A 27,060-nucleotide genomic window follows, 5' to 3' on the forward strand; every position below is an offset into this window, starting at 1 on the left:
TACTCTTGTCACATGAATCCCGAAATTGTTGTGCGTCAGGAAGAACCCAGAACTCACTCCACCAGCAATGGTCTGACAGTGAGTCTAAGGATTTCATCCTGATACCTAATAACAATCAGGATGCTGTTGCCTATAGAGGTCTGTGCATCCCTTCATGGATATGCCTCCCCAGACCATCCATGACCAACCACGAAACCAGACATGGTGCATGATGTTAAAGGCAGCATAACCTTCTCCATGGCTTTTCGAAAACATTTCACATCTGTCACATGTGCTCAGGGTAAACCTGCTCTCATGTATGAAAAGCACAGGACTCCAGTGATGGACCTGCCAATTCAGGTATTCTATGGCAAATGCCAGTCAGACTCCACAATGCCAGGCAGTGAGTACAGGGCCCACTGGGAGACCTAGGGCTCTCGGGAAGTCTGTGCCAACAGGAACAGGATGAACAAAAATGAAACAAAGGAGCAGACAAAGGTCCTGCTGATGGTTTAAGGACATTCTATGGCCATGTTCAGCACTCCCAGAGTTTAAAAAAAAAAACAGTCAGAAACGAAGGGGAATAAAGAACGGCAGTGGTCCCCACCTGTAAAAGCATTCCTGTTTTGGCAGTTGTTCATTAAGTTTATTTTATGTTAATTGGTGTTAATTTCATTAACACCAAAGCAAATGAAACTGATTAACAGTCCCTCTATGACATAACTGAACAGATCAATATCCCAGAAGTTTCACTTGCTTGACGCTGTACTCTGATTAAAAATTGTTCTTTTAAATGTTTTATATTAATCTCTAATGGGCTCTGTTAATTAGAATAATTTAATTTTTTATCTGAGTTTACTTCTTCCTGACATTAATAGCATCTCTGTACAGTAAAGGGGTGTGTGAACATGAAAGCGACATACGACAAAAGAAAAGTAACAGTGAGAAAATCATGAGACACATGGAGATTGTAAAGAGGCCTTTCCTGCCTCCTAGTGGTGTCATGGGTAACATATACATATATTCAAAAAAGAAAGCTACAAACGCATCTTCTCATGATAGACAAAATGATTTCTGTAATTCAGTTTCTGTATTACTGCATTTACACTTTTTGCACGTTTTGCAGCTGTACACCGTCATTGCATTTGTATTTTCTGCAGTGCGGGTAAGAATGTGCTGAATACACTTTAAATTGTTACAAGTGTGGCTTTTAGGTGATATTGTGTAACAGCTTCCAGTTTGAACTTACTTTGAAAAGTAATCTTAAACTTTAGAGAGCAGACCCCCCCCCCCCCAAACTTCCATTTCTAAAACCACACACACACTGATAAACTTATAGCATCCCTTATTTCTAGCTAAAACTTTCTCCTTGTTTGCAGAGACAGGAGTAGAATTCACATTCACTTTGGGAAAAGATAAGTTTGCTATGCGGTCGGAGTCAATAAAAAAGACGTATCGTTTTGCGGGCTGCTGGTTTCCTTCTCAGCCCGTGTGTGTGTGTGTGTGTGTGTGTGTTGACTGTGTAGGTGACGTAACGGCCCCATGGGCTCCTTCCTCTCTCTCTCAAACACACACGAACGCAGTCGGGCAGCAGCAGCAGACGCTCAGTGCTGCTCTCAGTGTGCGGAGCGGAGGAGGAGGACAACACAGGCTGTAGTTATGTCTCAGCTCCGGGAATATTTCTCCCCTGTACTTCTCTTTCAATCACAGCGCTGCTTTTTCTCCTGTTTTCTTTCTGCGAACTCACTTTTGCCCTCCTCTTTTCTTTAAAAGGGAAGAAAAAGAAAGAAGGTTATAAGGACGGCCAGTCGTTCGTCATGGTGCGTCTTTGCGCAATTTTTCTGGATCTTTTTTAAGTGCTTTTTCCTGCCTGGACTATAATGGAGCGCCTCTTCTGCGTGGAGTGGAAACGAGGCAGCGTTTCGCGGCCACTGTCTCCCTGTGAATATTTGGCTGCAGCTGCTGCTGATCTGCGTGAAGCCGCTGAATAAATCGGAGCTCTCTTAAAGGAAAAAGAGGGTTGCAGTAAGCGGCTTTTTTTCTCCGCCTCTGACAATGTGCCAAGTTCATCCAACAAGCAGGATCCCGGCGATTCGCGGTGGTTTGTGTCTTTTGCTTGTCAAGGATAGATTACATTTGTGAGGGATTTAAAACAGTTTTTGGAAATCATCGTGAAGGTCAATGGAAAGATTTGCGCATCCCCTGTGCGTCACGGTCCCATTTTTTATACCAAATAACGGCGGTGCGCCTTTTTCACCCGCGCGCCTCTGAGCTTGTATGAGCGCGTGTTTGTGTCCGTGTGAGCGCCTCTACCTCCTTTTTTCTCCCCTCTCTCCCTACAGTGAGGACTCACTCCCAGTTTTTTTTCTTTTTTTTCCCACCCCCATATCTTCCATCCCAGGCTCGTGCAGCAAACTTAAATGCTGGATCTATATTTCAGCGACCTTTCCTGGCTGTAAAAATGCTGAGCGGCGTCCTCTTGCTGAGCGTCCTCACGGTCACCAGCCTGTCACCGTCCAAAACGGAGAGCCGCAAAACTTCAGCCTCCAAAGATATCTGCAAGACGCGCTGCGTCTGCGAAGAGCGAGAGAACATCCTGAACATCAACTGCGAGAATAAAGGATTTACCACCGTCAGCCAGTTTCAGGCGCCTCCCAATAAAATCTCCCAGCTTTTTCTGAACGGAAACTTCCTGTCACGGCTCAGCGCAAATGAGTTCGTCAATTACAGCAATGTCACCTCGCTGCATCTGGGAAATAACGGCTTGCAGGAGATCCGACCGGGCGCTTTTAATGGGCTCCGCTTCCTGAAGCGGCTCCACTTGAACAACAATAACTTGGAGGTGATTAAAGAGGACACGTTTACGGGATTGGAGAGTTTGGAGTATTTACAGGCAGATTATAATTATATCAGTGCCATCGAGCCAGGCGCTTTCAGTAAGCTGAACAAGCTCAAAGTGTTGATCCTCAACGACAACCTGCTGTTGTCTCTGCCTCCTAATATCTTCCGCTTTGTGCTCCTCACGCATTTGGATTTACGTGGTAACCGACTGAAGATGCTGCCCTTTGCGGGGGTCCTGGAGCACATAGGTGGCATCATGGAGATTCAGCTAGAGGAGAACCCATGGAACTGCACCTGTGATCTAATCCCCCTCAAATCCTGGCTGGACACCATCTCTGTGTTTGTGGGGGACATAGTGTGTGAGACGCCATTCAGGCTGCACGGCAAAGACATCACACAGCTCATAAAGCAGGATCTGTGCCCCCGCAGGAACGCAGGGGAGCGTGTTCACCCTGCCTCCGACTCTCATTTTCCAGGGGCCCTGGCCCCGACCTACCACCCTGGTATTAACATCCCCACCCGAGCCCCAAAAGCTTCTCGCCCTCCCAAAATGCGCTACAGACCCACCCCTCGCCTCTCAAAGGACAAACACGTCTTTGGGCCCATAATGGTTTACCAAACACGCTCCCCTGTGCCCATGCTGTGTCCCAGTGTGTGCGTTTGCACGTCACAAAATCCAGAGAGTGGACTGAACATCAATTGCCAAGAGCGGAAGTTACACAACATTACTGAGCTTCACCCCAAGCCCTCCTACCCAAAGAAACTCCACCTCACTGGTAACTATTTACAAATGATTTACAGAACTGATCTGACTGAGTACAGCTCGCTGGAGCTGCTGCATTTAGGGAATAACAGGATAGCAGTGATTCAAGAAGGCGCTTTTGAGAATCTCACAAACCTCAGACGGTTATATCTGAATGGGAATTATATTGAATCACTCTCTCAGTCTCTCTTTGCTGGTCTGCAATCTCTCCAGTATCTCTACTTGGAATATAACATCATCAAGGAAATTTTACCACAAACATTTAACTCACTTCACAACCTTCAGCTGCTGTTTCTCAACAACAACCTGCTGCGATCCCTCCCTGACAACGTGTTCGGGGGCACCATGCTAACAAGACTCAACCTGCGGAATAATCATTTCTCCTACCTTCCGGTTCGCGGTGTTCTAGACCAGCTGTCTGCATTCATTCAGATCGACCTGCAGGAGAACCCCTGGGATTGCACCTGTGACATCGTCGCCCTCAAAAACTGGATGGAGCTGTCCAGTACCAGCGTGGTGGTTAATGAAATCACCTGTGATTCCCCCTCGAAGCATGCGGGGCGCCTGCTGCGCTCCCTTCGCAATGAGGCCATCTGCCCTGAGCCCAGCGAGGTGCCCCCACTGCAGCAGGCACCCCCTACGAAAGCTCCCACATTAATCAGCCCTCGCACTGAAGCCCCCACCCCCTCTTCCTCTTCTTCTTCTCCCTCTTCTTCCCCGTCTTCTTCTTTCAGCTCAGTCAGCCCCACTGAATCCCGCCTCCACACCCCTGAGTTACACCCCGAGGTCCCCCTTTCAGTCCTCATACTTGGGCTCCTTGTGGTTTTCATCTTGTCGGTCTGCTTTGGCGCTGGCCTCTTTGTTTTTGTTCTAAAACGGCGCAAAGGGGTCGAACACATCCCCACAGGAGCTAACAACTTAGATCTCAACTCTTTCCAAGTGCAGTATGGCTCCTACGCTCCTGAACCAACCCAAGACAAAAGCTCTGAAAGCCACGTTTATAACTACATTCCCCCGCCCGTGGGCTCCATGTGCCAAAACCCCATTTACATGCAGAAGGATGGTGAACAGGTGGCTTATTACCGCAACCTGAAGGAGCTCAGCTTTGGGCCTCTGGACACAAAGAAGGACGACATCCTCCACCGCAGCCCAGGGGCATACACCATCAGCACAGTGGATTTTATGGATAAATCTCCAACGTCATGTGGCTTGGTCACCCCGGAGCCTCCTGAGATGTTGTATCAGAACTTAGGGGAAAGGCCCAACAAAGAGCTCCCCACAACGGCAGGCATCCCTCCATTCACCTACAACTTTTGCACTCTGCCTAAGAGACCTTGCATCGTGCCCCCCTATGAGGCTGCCACAGCACGGAGGCACATCAGCAACCAGGACAGGGTGAACAAAACTGTGTTGTATGGCACCCCGAGGAAATACTTTGGGCCCGAACACCCTTCTAAAAACGAGCACCCACTCCTGCTCCCTGGGAAGCTAAAAGCAGAACCCGACTACCTGGAGGTTCTGGAGAAACAGACTGCCATGAGCCAACTGTAAGATAGTGACAACGGCCGCATTCGTAATAATCACGCTGTTACTGTAATAATAGCCCTCTCTATATATCTATCTTATCTATCTGTGTTCAATCCTACATGACAGACTGGAAGTGAACAGAAGCCTCTGATGATCTTTTTTTCTCTCTCTCTTGCTTTTCTTCTCTCTCTTTTTTCTTTCCAAGATGTATAAAAGAAATATAAGAAGTATATTATTATGCAGGTCTATTTTTTTCTTCTGGAAGGTATAAATTATTTCTTCATTTTTGGAAAAAGGATATTCTAAAAAAAAGAAAAAGACTTTGATGACAGCAGGTATCCAAAATGGGCAGGACTGTGTACAAAAACTGTATTTTATTTTCCCAGTGACAAAGACAAAAAGAGTTATTCTTTGTAGAAGAGGATTGACATTCCTGTACATATTTAGCCTACACAGATAAATGGTGAGTGTTAAAACCATCAAAGAAAACCTTTTCAACACCCGACAAATGGCGAAATCATACGATACTTATCCCAGAAAGTGCCTTTGCACTCAACTATTTTAGCAACGATGCTCTCTGCAAACTGGAAATGTCCTTTTTTTTCTTTTTCAAAGTGCTGTATTTTAAAGAAATCTTTATGTAAAATAGAAGATTTATTTGTCCGTTTCAAAAGAAAAAAAAGAAAAAAAATGAACTCGAGACTGGGTGTGAAGTTATATGTTGGTTCCTGCCAGGGAAGACCATATTATTTTGCTATGTGTCTTTGGAGCTGTACAACTTCTAGACAACAATGTATGCTATAGGGGAGCAATACAGTGCGGCAAAGCAGCGCAATTAAATTTTCACTGAAGCACTTTGTCAAGATCCTGAGCTGGGAGTGAATTTTGTTTCCACTGTGCATGATTATTTTTGGATGTGGCGTTACGCTGTGCCGACTGCTGTGTGTGTGTGTGTGTGTGTGTGTGTGTGTGTGGTTACAGCCAGAGAAAATGAAAATAGAGCCTGCCTGCAGCTCCTCCTCCTCCTCTCTCACTCACTCTGTCTGTAATGAAATGTGATGGGCCCTCTAATGATTGACGAGATTTCTTTTTTTCTTTTTTTTCCCTTTTCTCCTGCAGCTGAAAGATATTTGCTGCATTCCTACCAAGCAGCAGATGTCAGTGAATGTCGGCTTCTGCTCAGTCATCATTTGCTTGTCCAGGGAGTTTACAGAAGTGTTGGCGAGTCATGTCCAAGTGACCCCTAAGACATTTTTTTATTTTTATTTTTCTTGACTGTCTGACCAGATTTAGCCCAAAGATCTACATGTGTTTCTTAGTGCTCTGGGTCTGGGTTCGGGTTTGCTGGCTGTCTTGCAGATGTACTGAAGTGGAAAACTGGCTAATCATGTCTAAGGCTGTCAGACTATAATCCTGACTGAAAGGGTCAGGATTATAACCTTGATATCAGAGGGCTGAAGAACTGAATATGGTTGAAAAGTGAAATGGGAAAAGTCATCATTGTAAAACAAAGCTTGGATCAATTCTTTCAACCTTGAATTGTGTCTATGGGGAAGTTTTCTGTAGATTAAAGCTTGAAAAAGAAATAGTGGATAGTCAAATTAGCCATGTACTGCACACCAGGCAGATTTTAGAGCAGGGGAAAACTGGGTTAAATTTTCTACAGACATGATGGTTTAGACTTTTAGATCATACCTAGCTATATTTTCTGTGTTTGTAGAGCAAACAAATGCAGCATTTGATCAACCTTCGTTTGTCTTTGAGATGGCAATCATCATACAGCTACTCATCATGTACAAACCAGTACTAATGGGTGCTTTAAAAAAATAGAACATTGTTATATATATCTACATATAAATGATTCTTTCTATTTCATGGTAAAATTTGCTTGAGACCGTCTCACTCAATATATATATATTAATGATGTTAGTTTGGAGACGCATGCTCGTATTTTTGAAACACCAACATGTGATGCACGTATCTCTCAGACTCTCAGACAGTTTTGAACCAACTTTAGCCTTTATTTAATTCTTTCTAATGTGCAGAAAAGATTTTCAACCAAATTTAGACATAAAGGAACGCTTCTTTAGAGGTCACGACTAGATTTATCCCTAAAATCAACATCCATGCACTTCGAGGGCTTGGTGGACAGGATTTGTAGCAATGTGGCAGAAGAAGACGGCCTCTGTTTTCCCTTTGTGACTCAATATACGTGATGACTTCTTTTTCTAAACATCTTTTCACCTTTCACTTTATAGCCTCATAACATCACCTGGTGGCTGGCAAATCACAGGGGTAGAGTTAGGGTTGGACTGCATTCTTGGCAGTTTAGAAGACATTATCTTCTGAGTCTCTTACATACATTTTGACCTTATACATCTTGTGTCAGGAAATTTCTTTTTGGGTATTGCAAATAGGTGAAACTTGCACATAAAGAAGTCAATGTAAACCAGCTCCAGGTCTCATCAGGTCACCAGCAATCATGTGTATGTTAAGAGTTTAACCAGATGTCAGTGTTTTGTAGTTCTCTGGGAAAGCTGCCTTTTTAAGTTATTTTCAAGAACCTTTTTCAAGGTGGGAGCTTCTTTGTGGCTAACTTAGCCGTTCAACACTTCCTTGAAAATCCATCCCCAGTGTGGGTCACTACAAGGTTCAGTTTTTTCTTCAGCAGGGTCAAGGGTTTGTCCAAATATATCTTAAGTGCTGCTTGTACTGTCAGAAAAGAAACCAGCTGGACTTGAGGGAGGTATGTAAATAGAGAATGTGGCTTTTTCTTTTAACAACTGCTCCTTCTTGAGCATTTTAATCTTGCAGGAGAGAAGAACTGTCGTTAATGTTGCAATTAAAAGTAGTAGGTAGCCCCTTGTGAGTAAGCAGTAAAAGGAAACTTGAAATAGAGGGCAGGCTGCAGTATGCAGAGGGCTGACAGCATTTCTCCACATGTAATGCCAGCTATTTGGGTTCTATTTGGCTACTTTGTGAACTTTGCATTGAGTAGAATTGTTCTCAGGGTGGGGGTACCATTTTGAGGAGCAGTAAAAGAAAATGTGCTGCACAGCATTAAGAGGTCTGATTTTCCATGACAGCAAGCTGCTGTTGGAAAATGACTGCTGTTTGTGTCATCCCCCTCTACACTTTTTGGCCTGTCCTCCTCTCGTTCCCAGGCGTGCGACATGGATGAACTCTGCAGGCCACTCTAATGCTAATTCTGTTTTCTGCCCTTCAAGTCCTACCCAAGTTGACATTGGCTCTTTGTATTCTGTGTGAATGGCCTCCCAGCAGCCGAATTCTTCTCTTCCCTCTCTTCTTCCTTTTGTATGTCCTTTGGCTTGCTGCCCTCCTTCACCTCCTCCTCTGTCTTTTGTCCTTGTTTTCCTGCCTCTGCTGGATAACTCCAGGCTATTGTGTTGCTGTCCAGGGTGCTGAAATGTTGTCGGTAACAGGGCCTCGTTCCAATCTGATGGCTGGGACCTGCAGAGAGTCTCACGCCAAGGAGATGAGTACGTTTTTACTCCATTTCATTGAAACAGTTGTATTTTCCAGTGTTCTTTTTTTGTCTGTTTTAAGTCAGCTAGAAATCCTTGCTCTAAAATAGGTCTGCTTAAGCTTAAAGGCATTGGGCGAGCCGTGCATATTGCATATGTACGGCTACATGTGCTGGTTTGCTACAAGATGATCTGGTTGCACTGAATCATATGAGAAACTATAGTTCAGAAAAAAACACCTTTCAAATGGAAAGCAGATTTTCAGATCTTTTTACCACATCTCCCAGTCGTGCAATGACAGAACTATGGACTTTCTTTTTTTGCTTGATTTTTTTTTTTTAATCTTGTATGCTTGATGTCTTCATTTTTATGGTGAACCTATGTCACTTTCTTTTTTGTTCACCAATCAGTTGTTGGCCCTCGCATGGCACCAGTTCCACAGGTCTGTGCTGTTGACCTTTGAATGATGTAAGGCCTGTGCATAAGATGAATTCTTACAACAATTCTCTTTGTAGCTACACAAATGGACGCAAACATGTGACCATGAATCAAATATCAGCTGGCTGCAGCTTTCAACAGTAGTTTTGTCAGAACATTGGTGCTCAGACCTGCAGGTTCGGCCCTCCTGGTCCTCTCCTGAACCTCCAGAGCATAACCGTGATGTTCACCATCAACATAAGCTGGTGGAGTTTGAGTTCATCCAGATGCAGAAAATGAGACTGATTGGAGAAACAGCTGCATGAAATCTAGGACTTCCACAACAGCAATCTGGTCAATAAACCTGCCAGTTGGGAAAATGACAAGAAAGTCCTGGGTTGGCTTGTTACCAGTGACTGAACTTTCAAAACAATGATATGAAAACCAAAAATGGTCATTTACTATATGAGTTAATATACCTGGGCTAAAGAACAAGATCATCATAGTTCAACATTTATCCCAGCAAAAGTAAATGAACTGGTACATAAATAGTGCTTTTCTACTTTATTTGAGCGCTCAAAGCACTTTCTTATTTCAAGCCTCATTCACACAAGTGCTTTTTACCCAACATTCACACACTCACACACAAGAACTACATCAACTGACCATAATTATCTATTTGTCCAATGAGAGTTGAGCTACTTACATCACTGGAACATTGGAATGCAAAGTTCCCGTATTATTTTTGTAAACTAGTATTAGCAGGCAGGAGCCTGACTTTCTCTCAGTAGGCAGTGTTTTGAAATAATATGGTTAGCAGCCAGACTGTGTTCCTGAGCAAACACACTGCAACCCTGAACAGGTAATAATAATAAAACAAAGCTCTTTCTTTTTAATGTTGTTCTGCTATTCCCACTGAAACACCTCATTTACTCCAAATCCTCACATTTTCTCTACCCGTTCCCCTCTCTTTCTTCTTCCTCCCTCTCTCGCTCATGGCCCCTTAACTTTTTTTTTTTGAGACAGCGTATCGAGTTGCTTTCATCCACGGTTTCTGGTGCAAAGGCGCACGGCGTGCGAGAGGGTAGGGGAATGCTGCGGTAAGCAAAGCTGTGAATGCTGTCATGCGGGCTTCCTTTTTAACAAGCTTCACCATTTCAGCTGCCGCGTGAATGGGAGGGGAGAAGCAAGAGAGAGGGAGAGAGAGGGAGTGCTGTTCATTCCTCTCCTTTTCTGAAAATGGAGTGATTTTCCTTCCTTGGGCACAATAGGTCCTCTGTGTCTTTTTAGTAGCTGTGAAGGAAAGAGAGGGAATGCTAGCACGCGGACATGAACACACACACACACACGCACACACACACACACAGAGGGGATAGAAAGGAGGGTTGGAACATGTGCAGCCTTGCACACCAATGAGGAAGCTTTCTCCCCAGAACACTCTCCTCTCTTATCTTGCAGCTCTGGGACTACTGTGTGTGTGTGTGTCAGTGTGTGAGACAGAGAGAGAGAGAGAGTGTATTCATATATTCATATATGCCAGGAGTGAACATCAGTAATTTTTTTTCTGTTTCTGTGCAATTCAAATGTATAAACAGGTATTTGAAATTCTCACTCTCGCTCTCCCTGCCTCTCACTCTCTGTCTGCCTGCCTCTCTCGCCCCTCACCTCACTCTGTCCCCTTGTCTCTTTAAGTGATATGATAGAAGACTATAAATTGGTATTCCTATAGTGCGGCTCAATGAGTGGATAAGCGATTCAGAGATGACTTTGAAGCATAAGGGCTGCTGCTTTGAGTTGATTTATAATAGGCATTTCAGTGGGACTTTTCTGTATCTGTGTGTGCACACGTGTGTGTGTGTGTGTTTACTTTTTTTTTTCCTTTTCTCAACTTTTGTGCATGACTTTTGCTTTCACATACAGTATATGTTTTTAATCGTTTTGCTGCAGACTGCTGCAATCCATTTGGTTTTCCTACTCTGTTTGTGTGTGTGTGTGTGCGTGTGTGTGTGTGTGTGTGTGTAGCCCTTCTCCATCAGTCTGTTTAGCCATTCCACTTTACTTGTACTCAATAGTGTTCACGTTATCCTCTGCTGTCATTTGTCATTCACAGATTTGTGCCTTAATTTGAGTTACAGTACCATCGTTTCACTTCTTGTTTTTTTTTTTAATGTCGCCCTCCCTAATGCCTCGAGGTCTGAAGTTACCGGGGAGTCATATTTATGTGAGGTGGATAGTGGGGAGGTGATTTATTTAATCTCTTCCATCTTAAAATGTGTAAAAGAGCGACATTAGTGCTGAGCCTGAAGCATTTGTAGCTGAAGTATAGATCCAGCTCTGCTCAGAGGTGCCTCAGTTGGGACTACAGATGAGACACAGATGGCAGGAAGATTGCTGTGCCTTTTTTCTGCTGCTTCTCATGGACTTATGTGAAATCAGGGCATTTTTGTGATTTGCTTGTGAGCACATTACACAGGGTTTATTTCTGTTTTACACTTTAATACTTTTCTACCTGTTGAGGTACAAAGGCTTCCCACTGGTCTTGCACCTTCTGAGATACACTTAATGTACCCCACAAACAGGGGGTACACATTTGTAGCTTATGGAGTTTGTAACATCAGGTGAGAATTTTGTAGCTTAATGTAGCAATAGAAAAAAGATTCCTTGCCATGCAGGGATGCATTAAGCTGCTTCATATATTTGATAGTGTTTTTCTGGTCATATTGATCTGTGCTAACATGCATGTGTCAAACTTGTCAAATAGTATTAATAGGTTTCCATTTATCTTAAATAAATTTGAAACAATAACCTTATGAGATCTAAGTACTCCTAAATCAAACTGCGTGTGATCAGATTATAACATTTGTGGGTTTTTAAAAAAAATTGTTCTCCTAAGAATTTACAATCAGGGGACAGAAGAGGCCAAAATCATCACTGGTATTGACCCAAACCCAAACCATACCATATTTTTCTGTTGTAGAGGAAGGTGAAAAGGGATCTCTGGTAAAAGAAAATGTGAATAGTTTTTGAGGTGTGTCAGTTTGTGAAAACTTTGGAGGACAATTTAATAAAAATAAGTTCATAAGTTGCATCTTTCAATTGCAGTGTTAGAGACCTGGGTTATCATTGATGACTTACCCCAACTGCAGTTTTGCCCAAGGAAAACATAACATAAGTGTTATTATTCCACATGTTTTGTATCATATTCCTAAAAATATTCAGCAAAGGTAATCCTTTAACTCCTGGTAACCTAAGTACAAAGTGTGGTCAGACAGGAAGACTTGTCTGAACACATACAGGAAGCACTTTTTAAAAAACATTTTCTGTTATCTACTGTCAATATGATATTTTTACTTTGAGTCCAATGGAAAAAAAAAAACTAAAATGGGATGGATGTTAAGAATTATCAATAAAGTAAATGCCATTGACACAGTGAGCAGTAGAAGATCTGTTAGTTCAGCTTGATAAACTGAGTCAGCATGTTGAAGTCGGGTAAAAATGCAGCCACTTCATATCCGGCCTCAGGTCTCATTTAACATTTCAAACAGGTTCAATCAGCTCAGATCTGAAAGGCACACTATTGTTGTCTTAGAAAACACTTCCATGAAAGCCACTAAAATGTTGCTCTGTCTTAACTCAGGGGGTCTCAGTCTTTGCTTCATTTTTTCTCAGTTACTTTGTTTTTAAGTGAGTAGATTCACATGTAATCCAGTCATCTGGGAATGTCAGCAACAGATTTAAAATGCTCCAACACTCTGTTAACTGGAAGACTAAATTACCTTTATCAACCTAAAATAAGTTCTTATTCAGTGGAAGGACCTGTCTGACCTTTTTTAATGACTGCCATCTGGTGTGTGTATGTAGTAAATGTGAACAGTTTTGAAAAGGAACTTCTTCAAGCAAGCAATGTGACATGTGTGCTCAAAACTAACTACTTTAGAAAGCATTAACATTGCTCAGTCTTAGCAACTTAAACAAGCACTTATATTTTCAATGTTAGCAGACTCAAGCCTGCTTTTGTAATTTCGAGAGGGAACTGCAGTGTGCTGAGCATTCTTCAGTAAAACAGCCAAGAGCAGAGGCATCACAGTTAACCAAGCAGGAGGGAGACATGCTCTGAATGCAAGGCACAGCCCACTGAGGTGGTTACATGTTATCAAAGTGTAATTACCTTGTTCACATGTAATTACAGAGCCTGATTAAATCCTAATGGAGCCCTGATTGCCCTTGATTAGATTATTGATTTGCAGTGTTTTAAAGGCAGTGAGTACACAGCCATGTTAACAGCTGTCTGGCTTAGTGTGTTTTAATGGTTACTGATCATCTTAAGTTGGTTTTAATACTAGCAGTAGTTTATATGTAATGATTATATGCAATATTGGACTTTAATAAAAACCTCAAAGAGGTTGAAGTCACTGAGGATTTTCAGATTTATACAATAGATCCATCTACTAGGCGACTGAGGGGCAGCACTGGTAGTACCAAATATTTTTCTTTTGTTTGTTTGCTTTGTTTTATTTTATTCTTTATTGTAAATTTAGTAACTGCCTGGGTGTTGCTCAGGATCCTGTGGGGGAAAAAATAATTCTTAAAATTCACATTTGACTTTAGAGGTGACAGTAAGAGTTCAGTGGACAAGATGATGTGTTAAATAAGATACATAGAAACATATGGAAAGATACCAGTGACTAAGTAACGGACACTGGTATACTGGATGCTGCTTTTCTGGAGATGAAAAGGTTGTGGCACGAGATAGGAGACTCATTTGGTTTCGAGTCATTCTAGCTCCTACATGCTGCATTACTCTAATCAAGGTTCTTGTACTTTCCCCTATCAGTCTACAGGATTGGATATCAGAGGTGCTGAACCTGGTTGTATCTTTTTCAGGGATGGAAGCGATACTGCTTTGATCCAAAATGCTTTGGTATTAGATGTCAGAAGTTGTTTGACAAGTTATATTGGATCGTGCCTGCACTGTGAGAGTAAAAAAAAAGAAAAGAAGAAAAAACACCAGATTTTAACTCATAAGGAAGCAGTAAACCAAACTGTGTTGAGTCTACCAAAAAGAAGAAGGATAGATGTTTGTGTTTGAGCAAGGTTCAAGGTTACTTTATTTATACCTGTAGGTAAATTAGCTTTGCAGAAAAATTATAGCATTTGGCATCCCTTCATAAAACACACACCTATTGAAACCGGACAGGCACATATTTGGTAATTAGATAAGATGAATCAAATATGTGCCTCTCCGGTAAACCTAACAGCTTTCAAAGGAAAGGTTTTGCACTCTAATGTAGGGATATTTTCGCAGGCTGTTCTGTTTTTTAATGACCTGCATAAAACAGCAGGGTTAGAACACATTGTGATGAAGTAAGATGTGCATTTTGTAGTCCATCTTCTGCACATTGTAGTTTCAACAAAGTGGACGTCCGGTATAACATAGTTTAACCCTCTGGGGCAAGGGCGTAGATTTGACATGGACGGAAGGGACGTGTCCCCACCAATATCCAGCGATTATTGAATTGTCCCCACCAATAATTTGATCTCTTCGAGTAAAGAAAAACAAACCCGATAGTAAGAAAAAAACGATCTGTCAGCGTCTCATTCAGCGAGCGGAGCAGAAAGAGTTAAATTACGTTCTCTACTGGAGTCCTACGTCATGTGACAAATATGGCCAATGTGATTGGCTGAGCCTTTCAGGGAGCTCTGTTACACATATTACTCTTATTACTCTTTCTGGGTCGCAAAATAAACTTTTAACACATTTTCAGGCGAGAATGTAGCTGTGTAAACGTCAAATAACTTTTCACAACTAAAGCACTTTTTCAGTGCTTTAGTTGTGTTTTATTTGTTGGTGAGTAAATCGTTTTGGCTGAGATTAAAGTTATTAGATTAAATTAGATTAAATAAAACTTTATTAATCCCTTGGGAGGATTCCTCTGGGGTTCTCACACAGCTGAATAAACTGCTGTGTGAAAACAGTTTATTCGACCATCTACGCCAGCGTCCGGTTATATTTTAGACAGCAAGGAGCAGACGGCAGGTGACGTAATTCTGAAGGCTAGACCGTCCTTTCACAGTCGCTCATTTCCGGTCTACCCGGCTTTCGGAGGACCCGGCCCACTTAGACCACAAAGGCCGGGTCCTCAGGTGGACGCAGCCTCTGAATTTGGACACCCCCGGCCTGTTTCCGGCCAGACAATAATAACGGTGACATTTAACTTATTTTATCCGATAAATAAACACTGTAAGATTCAGGTTTTTTGTATATATATGTACATGTATATCCCCCCAGCCCCTTTGAATGTGTCCCTAATTCTGAGGTCTCAAGGTTGGCAAGTAGGTGCTAGGCTTGGTCCACATCAGTCTAAAATTGTATGTAACCATGAATAATGTGATGCCATGTCCACCAGGAGACACTGGACAGTATAGATGTAAAACAAATATGCCAGCAGTTCATTTCAGCTAACGAGAGGAGCAGGCATGTGTTTGTTGTGTGGGGCACCAGTAGTCCATGTCTGTTGCTGTAACAGTAGTTCATGTTTAGAATAAAACATCCCAGCTCACTGATCTGATAGAGGGCAGTAGTGCCTAAAATGTTGCATAATGTTGCTGAGAGATCTTTTACTTTGTGGTAATCTTAGATGAGTAGTTTTATGGACAAAACCCACCAGATCATTCAGTGTTCCCTTAGTGCTAATGTGTCAGAGATGTTGGTGTACTATAACTGAAGTAATGTTGTTAAGTCCTTAAAGTCATATTCTTTTATTGTCATGACTGTATTTGAAGCTATTTTTACTTATGTATACCTGATTTATATGGAATATGGCTGAAGTAAACTAAAGCCTAAAGTCATTTGTTTAATAGTAATTTAACATTATATAATTCACATATAAAACTATGAATTGTAATTTTAAACGGTTTAAAAGCATGTAGAATAGCATATGCAGGCAAGTATATTTCTCCTTTTTTTATCAAGAAGCAAAAACAAAAAGGAAAAAATTAGAAACGGGGCAGGGGTCGATGGTTGAATCATCCGTCCCCACCAATGCCACAACCAAATCTACACCCTTGCTCTGGGGTCCAGGGTATAATTGGCCGTTTTTAACTACTTTTGATTTTACCTCTATATTTCACCTTTAAAAACTATTTATCTTGCCCTGTTTGGTATCATTATTTTCAGCACAACCTCAAATATTTGAATTTTTTCATTTTGGCATACTATATTAGCACAATTGATCTAAATTCAGACAAAAAATTCAAAATCCGAGTAGAAAAAAGTTATATTTTTTTACTGTAAAACTCACAAACATTTTTAACGAATCATTTTCATAACTTGAAATGCAAATACAAAAGTTATATGGTACTATTTACCTAAAAATGCAGCCAAGGCCTCAGGCATTTTTTATATAATAATAATTTAATAATAAATTAAATCTATTTACAGAACAATCAGGTGTTCTGCATCAAATAAGAAGGCACACGAATTATTTGTGCCAGTCCAAAAAATAGTTTGTGTTCAGTATAAGACAGAGGAGAACAGCAAAGGCCTAAACCCTGCAGGTCTGACAGCAGGAGGTGTATCATCAATCCAGTTTTCCATGTGGGAACAGCGTTTACACTGAAATCTGCCTTTGATGGCTTTTTTGGAGCAAATGTGACATTCAGCAGTATAACTGACACACAATACAATACAATAACTACACAACACACTAAGTATAGCCTGCAAACACACTAAACGTCACTAATGTCTCACATATGAAAACTTGCTTCCTCTCTCTTTCTTTCACTTGTCCGCTTTCCTTCCCTGGTGTCACTCCTAAAACTTCCCCTTCTCCCTAAACAACCAAGTGCCACATGTTGCAATATCATTTTTTTTTGATTGGCTGACATGGTAAACTTTAACACCAATAGGGAAGGGGTGCTTTTTCATTTTTTCACTCACAAGCAGAGAGTTTGCTAGCGCTGTCTGTAGTTTTTACTGTTCTTCCCGCTGTAAACACCACTGTTTTGTTCAGAAAAAAACATAGCGTGTATTTTTTTATCATAACTCTGGTTTTACATGGCCTGTCGACACAATTCAAAAACTGGTATATAGTTTGAAGTCCACACTTTATACCCAAGTTGAAATAGAGACTCTGAGTCACTGCATCTTGTAGCTGTGTCGTCTTAAATTGGTCATGTGATTTTGATGCGCTGGCACGTCCCTCGACCCCAGAGGGTTAAGAATACTAGTATACGTTTGTTTCAGTTCTCAGCGCACAGCTCCTCTCGTCTCCTCCTTGTGCGGAGGTACATTTGAAAAGCACTCAGTATTCTCTGCTCATGTCCGAAGATTGTGTCAGTCAGTGCAGCATACAGAGTAAAGACAAACAGAGTGCTTGGATTTTGAACATTTTTGGAGACTGATTTTATTTTTTAAAGAACAATAAGGTAAGTTATCAAACTTGTATTAAATGTTTAAATTTGTACCTCACTGCTCTTGACATTACCTAAAGTTCGTTAAAGTTAGCTCACTAATGCTAACTGACTTAGCTAATCGTTGCTACACAGCCTCTTAATAGGTAAAACTTTACTCGATGAATGCGTTGAGGCTTCTTTTTGGCCATAAAAACTAGCTATCTTTATCCTGGCCCCTTCAAAATTTAGTTTGTTTGGATTAAAATGAAAAGTCACAAATTTGAATCTTGTTTTTTCTGCTTTGGTGAAGTTGACGCAGTAAACTTACTCACTCACTATGTGTTAATAGACCTCTCTGTATTGAATCATATCTGTTATTAATCTCTGTCTCTCTTCCACAGCATGTCTTTATCCTGTCTTCCTTCTCTCACCCCAACCGGTCGCAGCAGATGGCCGCCCCTCCCTGAGCCTGGTTCTGCCGGAGGTTTCTTCCTGTTAAAAGGGAGTTTTTCCTTCCCACTGTCGCCAAAGTGCTTGCTCATAGGGGGTCATATGATTGTTGGGCTTTTCTCTGTATCTATGAAGCGCCTTGAGGCGACATTTGTTGTGATTTGGCGCTATATAAATAAAATTGAATTGAATTGAATTAAATACAATTTGGTACTCTAAATGTTACAGCAGGTAAACTCCATGCAAAAACATAGCAATGACTGTCAGCTGCAGAGTTAATGCTCAGTAATGTTTGTTGTGAACTACTCTGAAAAATCCATTGTTACTACAAGACTACTGTCTTATCTAACTTGTTTTAACTTTTAACTTGTAAACCAGAATTTACAGTGTAAAAAACAGAAATATGTGCAGATCCAAAGAATATTTCATTTTAATAAAACCTGAATCTTATTTTGTATTCTTTGGGATCTATTGCTACTGTTTTGCTACAGTTTTACTCTGTTTGACTGCTTCTGCATTTATCAAAGAAACTCCTCTTCTAGATCACTTGATGCTGAAAGCTCCAAAGAAATGAAACTTTCATACTACTGTTTCACATTTAAAAACAAATCTGTCTTCATTAACTAACCTTTGCACATGGCAGCTCCTCCTCTTTGCTAACTCATATAAGATTTGACTAGGGCTGGGTATCGTCACTGATTTCTAGAATCGATTCAATTCCGATTCACAAGGTCCTGAATCGATTCGATCCACGATTCAATTCAATTCGATTCGATTCGATTCGATTCGATTCGATTCGATTCAATTGGTTTTGAATCTAGAAAATTTTGCCTCAGTCAGAAATATTATAATTCAGATCAGTACATTTACATGATTTTGTATCTATAAAAAGGAAGCTGACACTTTCCAGACTTCCAAAGGTGTAAGCATCACAGCAGATGCCTTTGTGTCAAAGTAGCTGAAGATAAAACACAGAAAAACATGAAGGTGATTTTCCTGGCCTGGGATTTTATAAAAATATTCTGCAGTACATCAAAAACGAAAGAAAACCATTAACCAGCATATGAACATTACCTCTGAAGTTGCAACGGTTTTATTAGAGACACAGCTAAGCGTTTTGCATTTTGCATAATTTTAAAAAGTTTAAATTTGTTCAGAAGCCTATTGAACGGCAGAAATTAGGTTTTCTTTTCGGAAGTAAGTAAAAGGAAAAAAAAAAACATCGGCCGACAGCACTGTAAATAACGGTGGTCTTGTGCGTAACAACCAAGCAAATAATGCAGAAAACAGATTTCCGGGATAGAGGGGAAACTGTTCTTGAAGTATACAGAGAGAGAGAGAGAGAGAGCTGTGCATGAAGTGTGATTTTATCGTGGTGGAAGCAAAACAGCAAAAGTAAGAGGGAATTCATGACGATGTTTATGTGAAGTGTAGTTTGGATCTTCTTTTGCTGCTGGTTCGGTCAATATTGTTTGGAGAGAGACAGCTTTAGAATCAGTGCAAAAAGGGCATAAACACAAAGCGCGGACCCGCCGAAACATCAGAATCAGCGAGCTGTCGGCTTTCAGCCCCGACCGTGTCCGTCCCGTCGGGTGAGAAAGGCGACATCTCACTGATTCTGATCCGCAGGTCCGCGCTTTGTGTTTACGTCTTTGTGCAGAATCTGTGTACCTGCTCTCATTTACTGTTTTAGCTGTTTGCTGGTTGTCAAAATTTTGTGACGTTTCACCTGAGATTCTGGTAAATATTTCGGGCGAAATACATTTATATTAAAAAATCGATTCAGGATTTTAATGAATCGATATCACGTTATCTAAGCCAGAATCGATTTTAATCGATGAATCGATTATCAAAACCCACCCCTAGATTTAACCATCAGAAATAACTCTATAGATAGATATAAAACTTACATTTTTTCTAAAAATGTAAGGTATATTTTGTAGAATAAATTTTAAAAGCCAAAACACAAATATTCAGATAACATAAGTTTAGTGTAAAGGATTAAGAGGGTTAAGGAATGAGTGGTTTCATCTGGATGGAGTAGTCTCACTGGAAGTAATACATGCTTTTCCTGGATTTTTAGTTTGGCTTCTTAAGCTGTTTTTGGGATTAGGTTTCCTTTCAATCTTAAGTTTCCATCACGGTCAAAAAGAACCTAGACAGACAGATATTTCCTGTGACAGGAGGATGTGAAGAGGTGAATCAATTACGCTCAGACAGCAACATGCTGGGGAGAATATAGACTGGTTAAGACATAGAGAGGCTAGAAAAAAACAGCACAGAGCAGAGTGGTGGGGGCCCGGAATAAGGAGGAGTAAAAGGAAATGCAGAGGAGAGAATCAATACTCTTGGTTCAATAGACCGATTGGACTGGGTTTTGCTAAAAAGGTGTGTGTAGGAATGAATGTGTGTACTATAGTGTGTTTAGACTCATGGTTCTGGGTAGTTGGGTGGATTATACAGGGTGGGCCATTTATATGGATACACCGTAATAACATGAGAATTGTTGGTGATATTAAAGTCCTGTTTGTGGCACATTAGTATATGTGAGGGTGCAAACTCCTCAAGTTGGGTGGTGACCACGGTGGCCATTTAGAAATCAGCCATCTTGGATACAACTTTTGTTTTTTCAATAGGAAGAGGGCCATGTGACACATACAACTTATCGGTAATGTCACAAGAAAAACAATGGTGTGCTTGGTTTCAACGTAACTTTATTCTTTCATGAGTTATTTACAAGTTTCTGACCGCTTATAAAATGTGTTCAATGTGCTGCCCATTGTGTTGGATTGTCAATGCAACCCTCTTCTCCCACTCTTCACACACTGATAGCAACACCACAGGAGAAATGCCAGCACAGGCATCCAGTATCCGTAGTTTCAGGTGCTGCACATCCCGTATCTTCACACCATAGACAATTGCCTTCAGATGACCCCAAAGATAAAAGTCTAAGGGGGTCTGATCGGGAGACCTTGGGGCCCATTCAACTGGCACGACGACCAATCCACTTTCCAGGAAACTGTTCATCTAGGAATGCTCGGACCTGGCACCCATTATGTGGTGGTGCACCATCTTGCTGGAAAAACTCAGGGAACATGCCAGTTTCAGTGCATAAAGAGGGAAACACATCATCATGTAGCAATTTCAAATATCCAGTGGCCTTGGGGTTTCCATTGATGAAGAATGGACCCACTATCGTTGTACCCCATATACCACACCAAACCATCACTTTTGTTGTTCCAACAGTCTTGGAGGGATCCATCCAATGTGGGTTAGTGTCAGACAAATAGCGGTGGTTTTGTTTGTTAACTTCACCATTCACATAAAAGTTTGCCTCATCACTGAACAAAATCTTCTGCGTGAACTGAGGGTCCCGTTCCAATATTTGTTTTACCCATTCTGCAAATTCTGTGCGCCGATCTGGGTCATCCTCGTTGAGATGCTGCATAGCTGGAGTTTGTAAGGGTGCCATTTGTGAGTAGCTAATATCCGCCGACGGGATGTTTGACTAATGCCACTCTCCAGTGACATGCGGCGAGTGCTACGCTGTGGGCTCTTGCTGAATGAAGCTAGGACAGCCACTGATGTTTCTTCATTAGTGACAGTTTTCTTGCGTCCACATTTTGGCAAATCCAACACTGAACCAGTTTCACGAAACTTAGCAAGCAGTTTGCTAACTGTAGTATGGGAGATGGGTGGTCTTGTAGCATTGAAATCTGCTGCAATGACCCGGTTACTGTGTTCACCAGATATCAACACAATTTCGATCCGCTACTCACGTGTTAACCTCTTCGACATGTCAATGGCTGTGAACAAAGAGAAACTTGTAAATAACTTATGAAAGAATAAAGTTACGCTGAAACCAAGCACACCATTGTGTTTCTTGTGACATTACCAATAAGTTTGATGTGTCACATGGCCCTCTTCCTATTGAGAAAACAACAGTTGTATCCAAGATGGCCGACTTCTAAATGGCCACCATGGTCACCACCCATCTTGAGGAGTTTGCCCCCTCAAAAATACTAATGTGCCACAAACAGGACTTTAATATCATAAGTTTAAAAAACAAATCATTCAATAGCAACAGGGAGAGAGGAAGGGACAACAAATCAAGCCCACCCCGAGGCCGATTCAGTCATTCAGAGTTAATTTTCTCTAATTGAGTCACATCTTTTTATTTAATATGAATCACTTTAGATCTGCTGTTACTCTTGTTTTTGGCTGTTTGTTGGAACTGTGTTTACATGGCAATGAAAAAATTCATATCTGACCTTTTCTTATTGTAATGATGTAAATTAACCCAACTTGCTTTGCACTGAACTTGACTGAATCCATTTGCCTAACAAGTAACCCACGAGTGACTCCTAATCACTTGTGTTTATACACTGCTGTACATCCATCAGATACAGTGCAGCAAACAGATTGTCAGTAGCCGTGTTCTATAATTTATGTGTAGATAGTGCTAGAGGATTGCACTCCATCCTGCAGTCTTTCTTTTTTTCCCCTGTTCTTCTGCAATTTTTAATCTGGAAGTCTGGTGGAGAACCCCTTTTAACCTCTTAACATCCAACAGTGGACCACTTCAGGGTAATGGCGGGGTTAGGCTGCATTGTAGCTACCTATTAAACATGCATAGTTTGAGAAACTCAACCATATCTTTCTAGTCAAATTTGAAATGCATTTTGACCTTTAATCTGCTTAACAATTCCTCTACTTTAAATATTTTCTATGGGTGTTTCAAATAAGCAAAAAATAACCCCAAAATCATATGCTGGGTTAGATCAGTGTTTCCTAACCACTGTGCCGCGGAAGATTATTTGGTTTCACCTGATTGGTACTCTAAGCCAGCGATCCCCAAAACCCGGGCCACGGACCGGTATCGGTCATTTGAGGCTCGGGTGAGAAATTCATGGTTTTCAGGGTTTTTATCGGTTTTTAGCGTTTCTTTTTTAATTGCTTTTAACTCGGTTTCCCTGGGTCTTTTCCCATGTGTTATGAATAAATCATCTTCTTTTCAGTACCAGTACTGGTTTTATTTTGTTGTATTTATCCGTGACACCTTAAAGGCCGTGAAAATATTGTTGGACGTAAACCGGTCCGTGGCGCAAAAAAGGATGTGGACCGCTACTCTAAGCGACCAGCGTGAGTAATGGGCAGAACAATTACATTCCCTTCCACTAGAGGGCAGTACAACTTCTTGCTCCAGTTAAATGGGTTGCCAGCTGCCAGTAAATTGGAAGAAGAAGAAGAAGAAATTACATAGCCATGCTGCGAGTGAGACAATGCAGCGCATAATATCGATAGGTAAATATTTGGGGGGAAAAAATAGTCAGTCTGACCTGATGTGTTTGTTGTGACAGTTTTGTTTGGTGGTGTGCCGAGTGATTCTTGTAATGGGAAATATGTGCCTTGGCTCCAAAAAGTTGGGAAACACTGGGTTAGATGTAAGGCTAATCCTTAAGGCTAAATAAATAGGTCACTACCAGCAGATGGTTGCAAAAAGGTTAAGCCCCTTACAACTGGTACTTTATTTTTGTATATTTTCATAAGTAATTAACCCGATTAGGTATAAGCCATCATTTATTAACCCAAGTTTTGAAGAAAAAGGTGCTTTTCTACACTGAGGATTTGGGAGAGAAATTTTCAAAAGCCAAATATTACATAGTCTGATAGTTTTAGGCTTCTCAGGATTAATGGTATATATTTCAAAATAGTTTAACCACTGAGTCTGTGAAGGTTCTCAGTCATCCAGGTGATCGTAGTCTAAGGAGCTTGGAAAGAAAAGCATCTGGACTTCTTTAAGTTGCTTGAAAACGTTTCACCTCTAATCTGAGAAGCTTCTTCAATTCTAAGGTCAAATGGTGGAGAGTGCCAGATTTAAAATGCATGTAGGTCACAATCATCCAAGGTTTGAACTCATTGTGGAACCTAGCCCTATCATGTGATTTCCAAATGGCCCAGGATGTGACGTGGCGTTAAGGCATCTTGGAAGGGATCTCAAAACTGGATTATAGATGGCAGACAGTTGGTGTCGTAAGACACAGAAATCTGAAACATGCCTCTAAAACATATAAAATGCAATGGATTGTTATCCATACAGATTACAAATAGCTTCTTAATCAATTCCCAAGACTATCAACCAGAGGACTCATGCATTAATGAGATCTAGGCAACAAAACTATGGTGGGCAAAGAAAGGACCTTCAAAATCCTCCAGGTCACCTCCAGCTCTACCAGAGGATTCAGGTAGGGTTCTATTTTAGCCACATGCTAAAGAAATTTGGCATTTACTTTATAGCTTTTCATATAATTTCCACCTTGTTTGGGACACCCAGATAAACAAACTTTTAACAGAAACTGTAGTGTGCAGCATCACAGTATATCCTCTGCAGACCAGGGTTTTAATAGTTTTGCAATACGCATTAGTTTTTATTTTTATTTAGTTTTGACTTCAGATTTTCAATTTTATATCAGTTTTAATTAGTTCTTACCAATTGTTTGCTAGTTTAGTTTAGTTTTTATTTTTTGAAAATCCTTAGTTTCAGTTTAGTTTTGATTAGTTTCAGTTATAGTTTTAGTTGTGTTTGCAATAATTAAGTGTAACAAAATCCCAGTTTCATCATATCATATAATGAGACACAGCAAGAAAAAAACCTGGAAACGAAACTTCATTTTCACCCTTGACTACTGTATGACACACACACATCAACTAAAACTAAACACATTTTTGCTATAAATTCAGTTAATTTTAGTTAGTTTTGTGAACACTCATTACAGTTTTAGTTAGTTTTCCTTTTTTCGCAAAGTCTCGTTTTTATTTTTATTTCCGTTAACAAAAACGTTTTTTCACTTCTAGTTTTTGTTATTTTGTTAGTTTTTGTTAACGATAATAACCTTGCTGCAGACCCAATTTATTTTAAATGAGTGGTAGAGGGCAAAAAGGAAAGAAAAAAAGTGTTAGCGTGGAAAGAAAAAGAACAGCTAAGACTAATAGTAGTGATTTGCGACATGAAGAGAACACAGAGGATGCAAAATAAGAAGTGACAGTAGCAAGACAGAGGAATGAAATGGTAATTAATCTTATTACAGAAAAACGGGTACCACAGTCGTAAAAAAAAATAACAGCAAGGAAAAAGAAAGAGCAAGATAGAGAAGAAAACAAAGAAAAAGTGAGAGATGAAATTAGTGAATCAGTTAACAGTTAAGAAGAAATGATGAAGGAAAGAAACAGATGATCAGTAGAGGGATGCGTCAATGGATTCATTAACACTGGCACTTCAGCCTGAGGATTGGGTTACAGTTAAATCAGCAGGATTTAAAGAGTCAAATAAAAATTGAAAAAGAAACATTTGAAACATCATACAATTTCCTTATCACTGCTAAACTCATTTTCATAAGGAACATCTTTAATAGAATTATTACTGAGGCTGACAAGGATCACTGGCAAATACATTTCAGATTAATTATGCGTTTGTAATGAACACATGGAAGGAAGGGAAGGAGGAAGGTCAGCAGGAAGCATAGTTAAAAAAAGAAGAAAAGGGGTTTTAACTTTCCTTCTCCGACAACTTATAGCCATGTACGCTTCTCAAATGAAGTTTGAAGCCCAGATTTACAATAAAAACACATTTAAAACTCACAATAAACCAATAAAAGCCTATTACATTGAAACCAAAGTAAAATGCTAAACTAATTTCCTCTACATGAACCTCCAGCTGCATAGAACTGCATAATTTTATAAGAACAGAGCAGTCGATAGTTATTTTATTGTTATGGGCTGTATGGATAGCAAATGGATGAAAGTATGAATGCATATCCCCCCTAACCCTACTTAACAGTCATTTTTTTTCCTTCTTACGATAACTTCTAGGTAGCAGCAAGTTACTATTATCCACTGACTGATTCATTCACTTGTTTAGACCATTTTCTTCATTGCATAATGTTCCTGTTTCATGTAGAGTCATTCTTCTCCCTGCATCTTCTATGACTGAATTTTTGTTTTGTTTTTAGTACTTTTTTGCTTTTTTGCAAGATCCAGTCCATGTATATACATTTGGTGCATAAGACTATAACAAGATCTATGGAATCTCCTGGTATTCCTGCAGAAAGACACGAAATATTGTTGCACCAAGCTATCAAACTGTAGACTTTGATTAGTAAGGGATGTGTTTGTCTTATGAAATTGTGATTATGACTGTGATATAATAGACATCTTGTTATAGGTCATATAAGGAAGTGGACTGTGAACATATATTGACCTATCATCCCCAAGCCCCCAGGACAGAACTTGAGTAAAGCAGTTTTGCTTCACTGGTTACAGTTTGTGCATTTATCACAGGAGAAACACAATAACTGGAGAAGGAATGACTGCACTGTACATTCTAATTAGTTACCTTAAAAAGAAAGTATGTAAACAAGTACAGTGGAATAGGAACTTATTTTGTACTAGCAATCAATGTTTATAGCACAGTTTACTTGCACTTAAGTCTTTAGTTACATTATGAAAACTGTACCGAATACTTTAATATTGCACTCTTAAAATAGTAACGACTACTCAGAATGACTACTTTTTATTAACTTACGTGAAAGTTTCTGCAACCAGTGCTGTTCCGACAGGTCAAGCAAGACAGGCAATTCAGTTCAATTCCATTTTATTTATGGTTTAAAATCATTTTAAGAGCATCTGGAAACATTTATTTAGCTATGTTTAAACGTTTGATTTTGTAGAAGTCTGTTATTTTCTACACCAGGCAGAGCATCAATCACTGAATAAATGTGACACTGTCTTTCATGACATTAGGGTTGTCCAAGTAAAGAAAGCATTAGCAGTCCAGATGTACTGTAGCTTAATCAGTGACAGCAACACTAAAACAACAGCAACACTAGAAAAGCGCTATATGAGAACCAGTCCATTTACCATTTACCATCTCTGCAGTCAGTGCAGTCATTATTTGCATGGAGTCAACTGCTGTAACACCTGGAGGACCAAACTGCATTCATTTTGTCAACTTCAGCTAAACATTAAAATTTATTGGAGTTAATATAATGTTTTTGGCCACTCAAGGGGCCGGGAAAGGATAGATATAATTATCCATAGATGAATGTGATGTTAATGGTCTTGCTGTACAGCAGCTATTAGTTATTACTTTGTGCAAATCCAGGGGCGCCTCCAGAATGTTTTCATAGGGGTGGCCATATGGGGGGC

At 40.5% G+C, this 27,060-nt stretch overlaps 1 protein-coding gene across 1 annotated transcript; it reads left to right on the top strand.

The window, feature by feature from the left end:
• The first annotated feature begins 1,587 nt into the window (after window positions 1-1,587).
• slitrk2 (SLIT and NTRK-like family, member 2) lies at window positions 1,588-5,958 on the top strand. Its single transcript, XM_006781927.3, has one exon. It carries the CDS (start codon window positions 2,441-2,443, stop codon window positions 5,132-5,134), a length of 2,694 nt encoding a protein of 897 aa, XP_006781990.1. The 5' UTR covers window positions 1,588-2,440; the 3' UTR covers window positions 5,135-5,958.
• The last annotated feature ends 21,102 nt before the right edge of the window (window positions 5,959-27,060 follow it).

Source organism: Neolamprologus brichardi, chromosome 2 (assembly GCF_056152115.1).
Source record: "Neolamprologus brichardi isolate AB-2024 chromosome 2, ASM5615211v1, whole genome shotgun sequence".
In the NCBI taxonomy this organism is placed as follows: Eukaryota; Metazoa; Chordata; class Actinopteri; order Cichliformes; family Cichlidae; genus Neolamprologus; species Neolamprologus brichardi.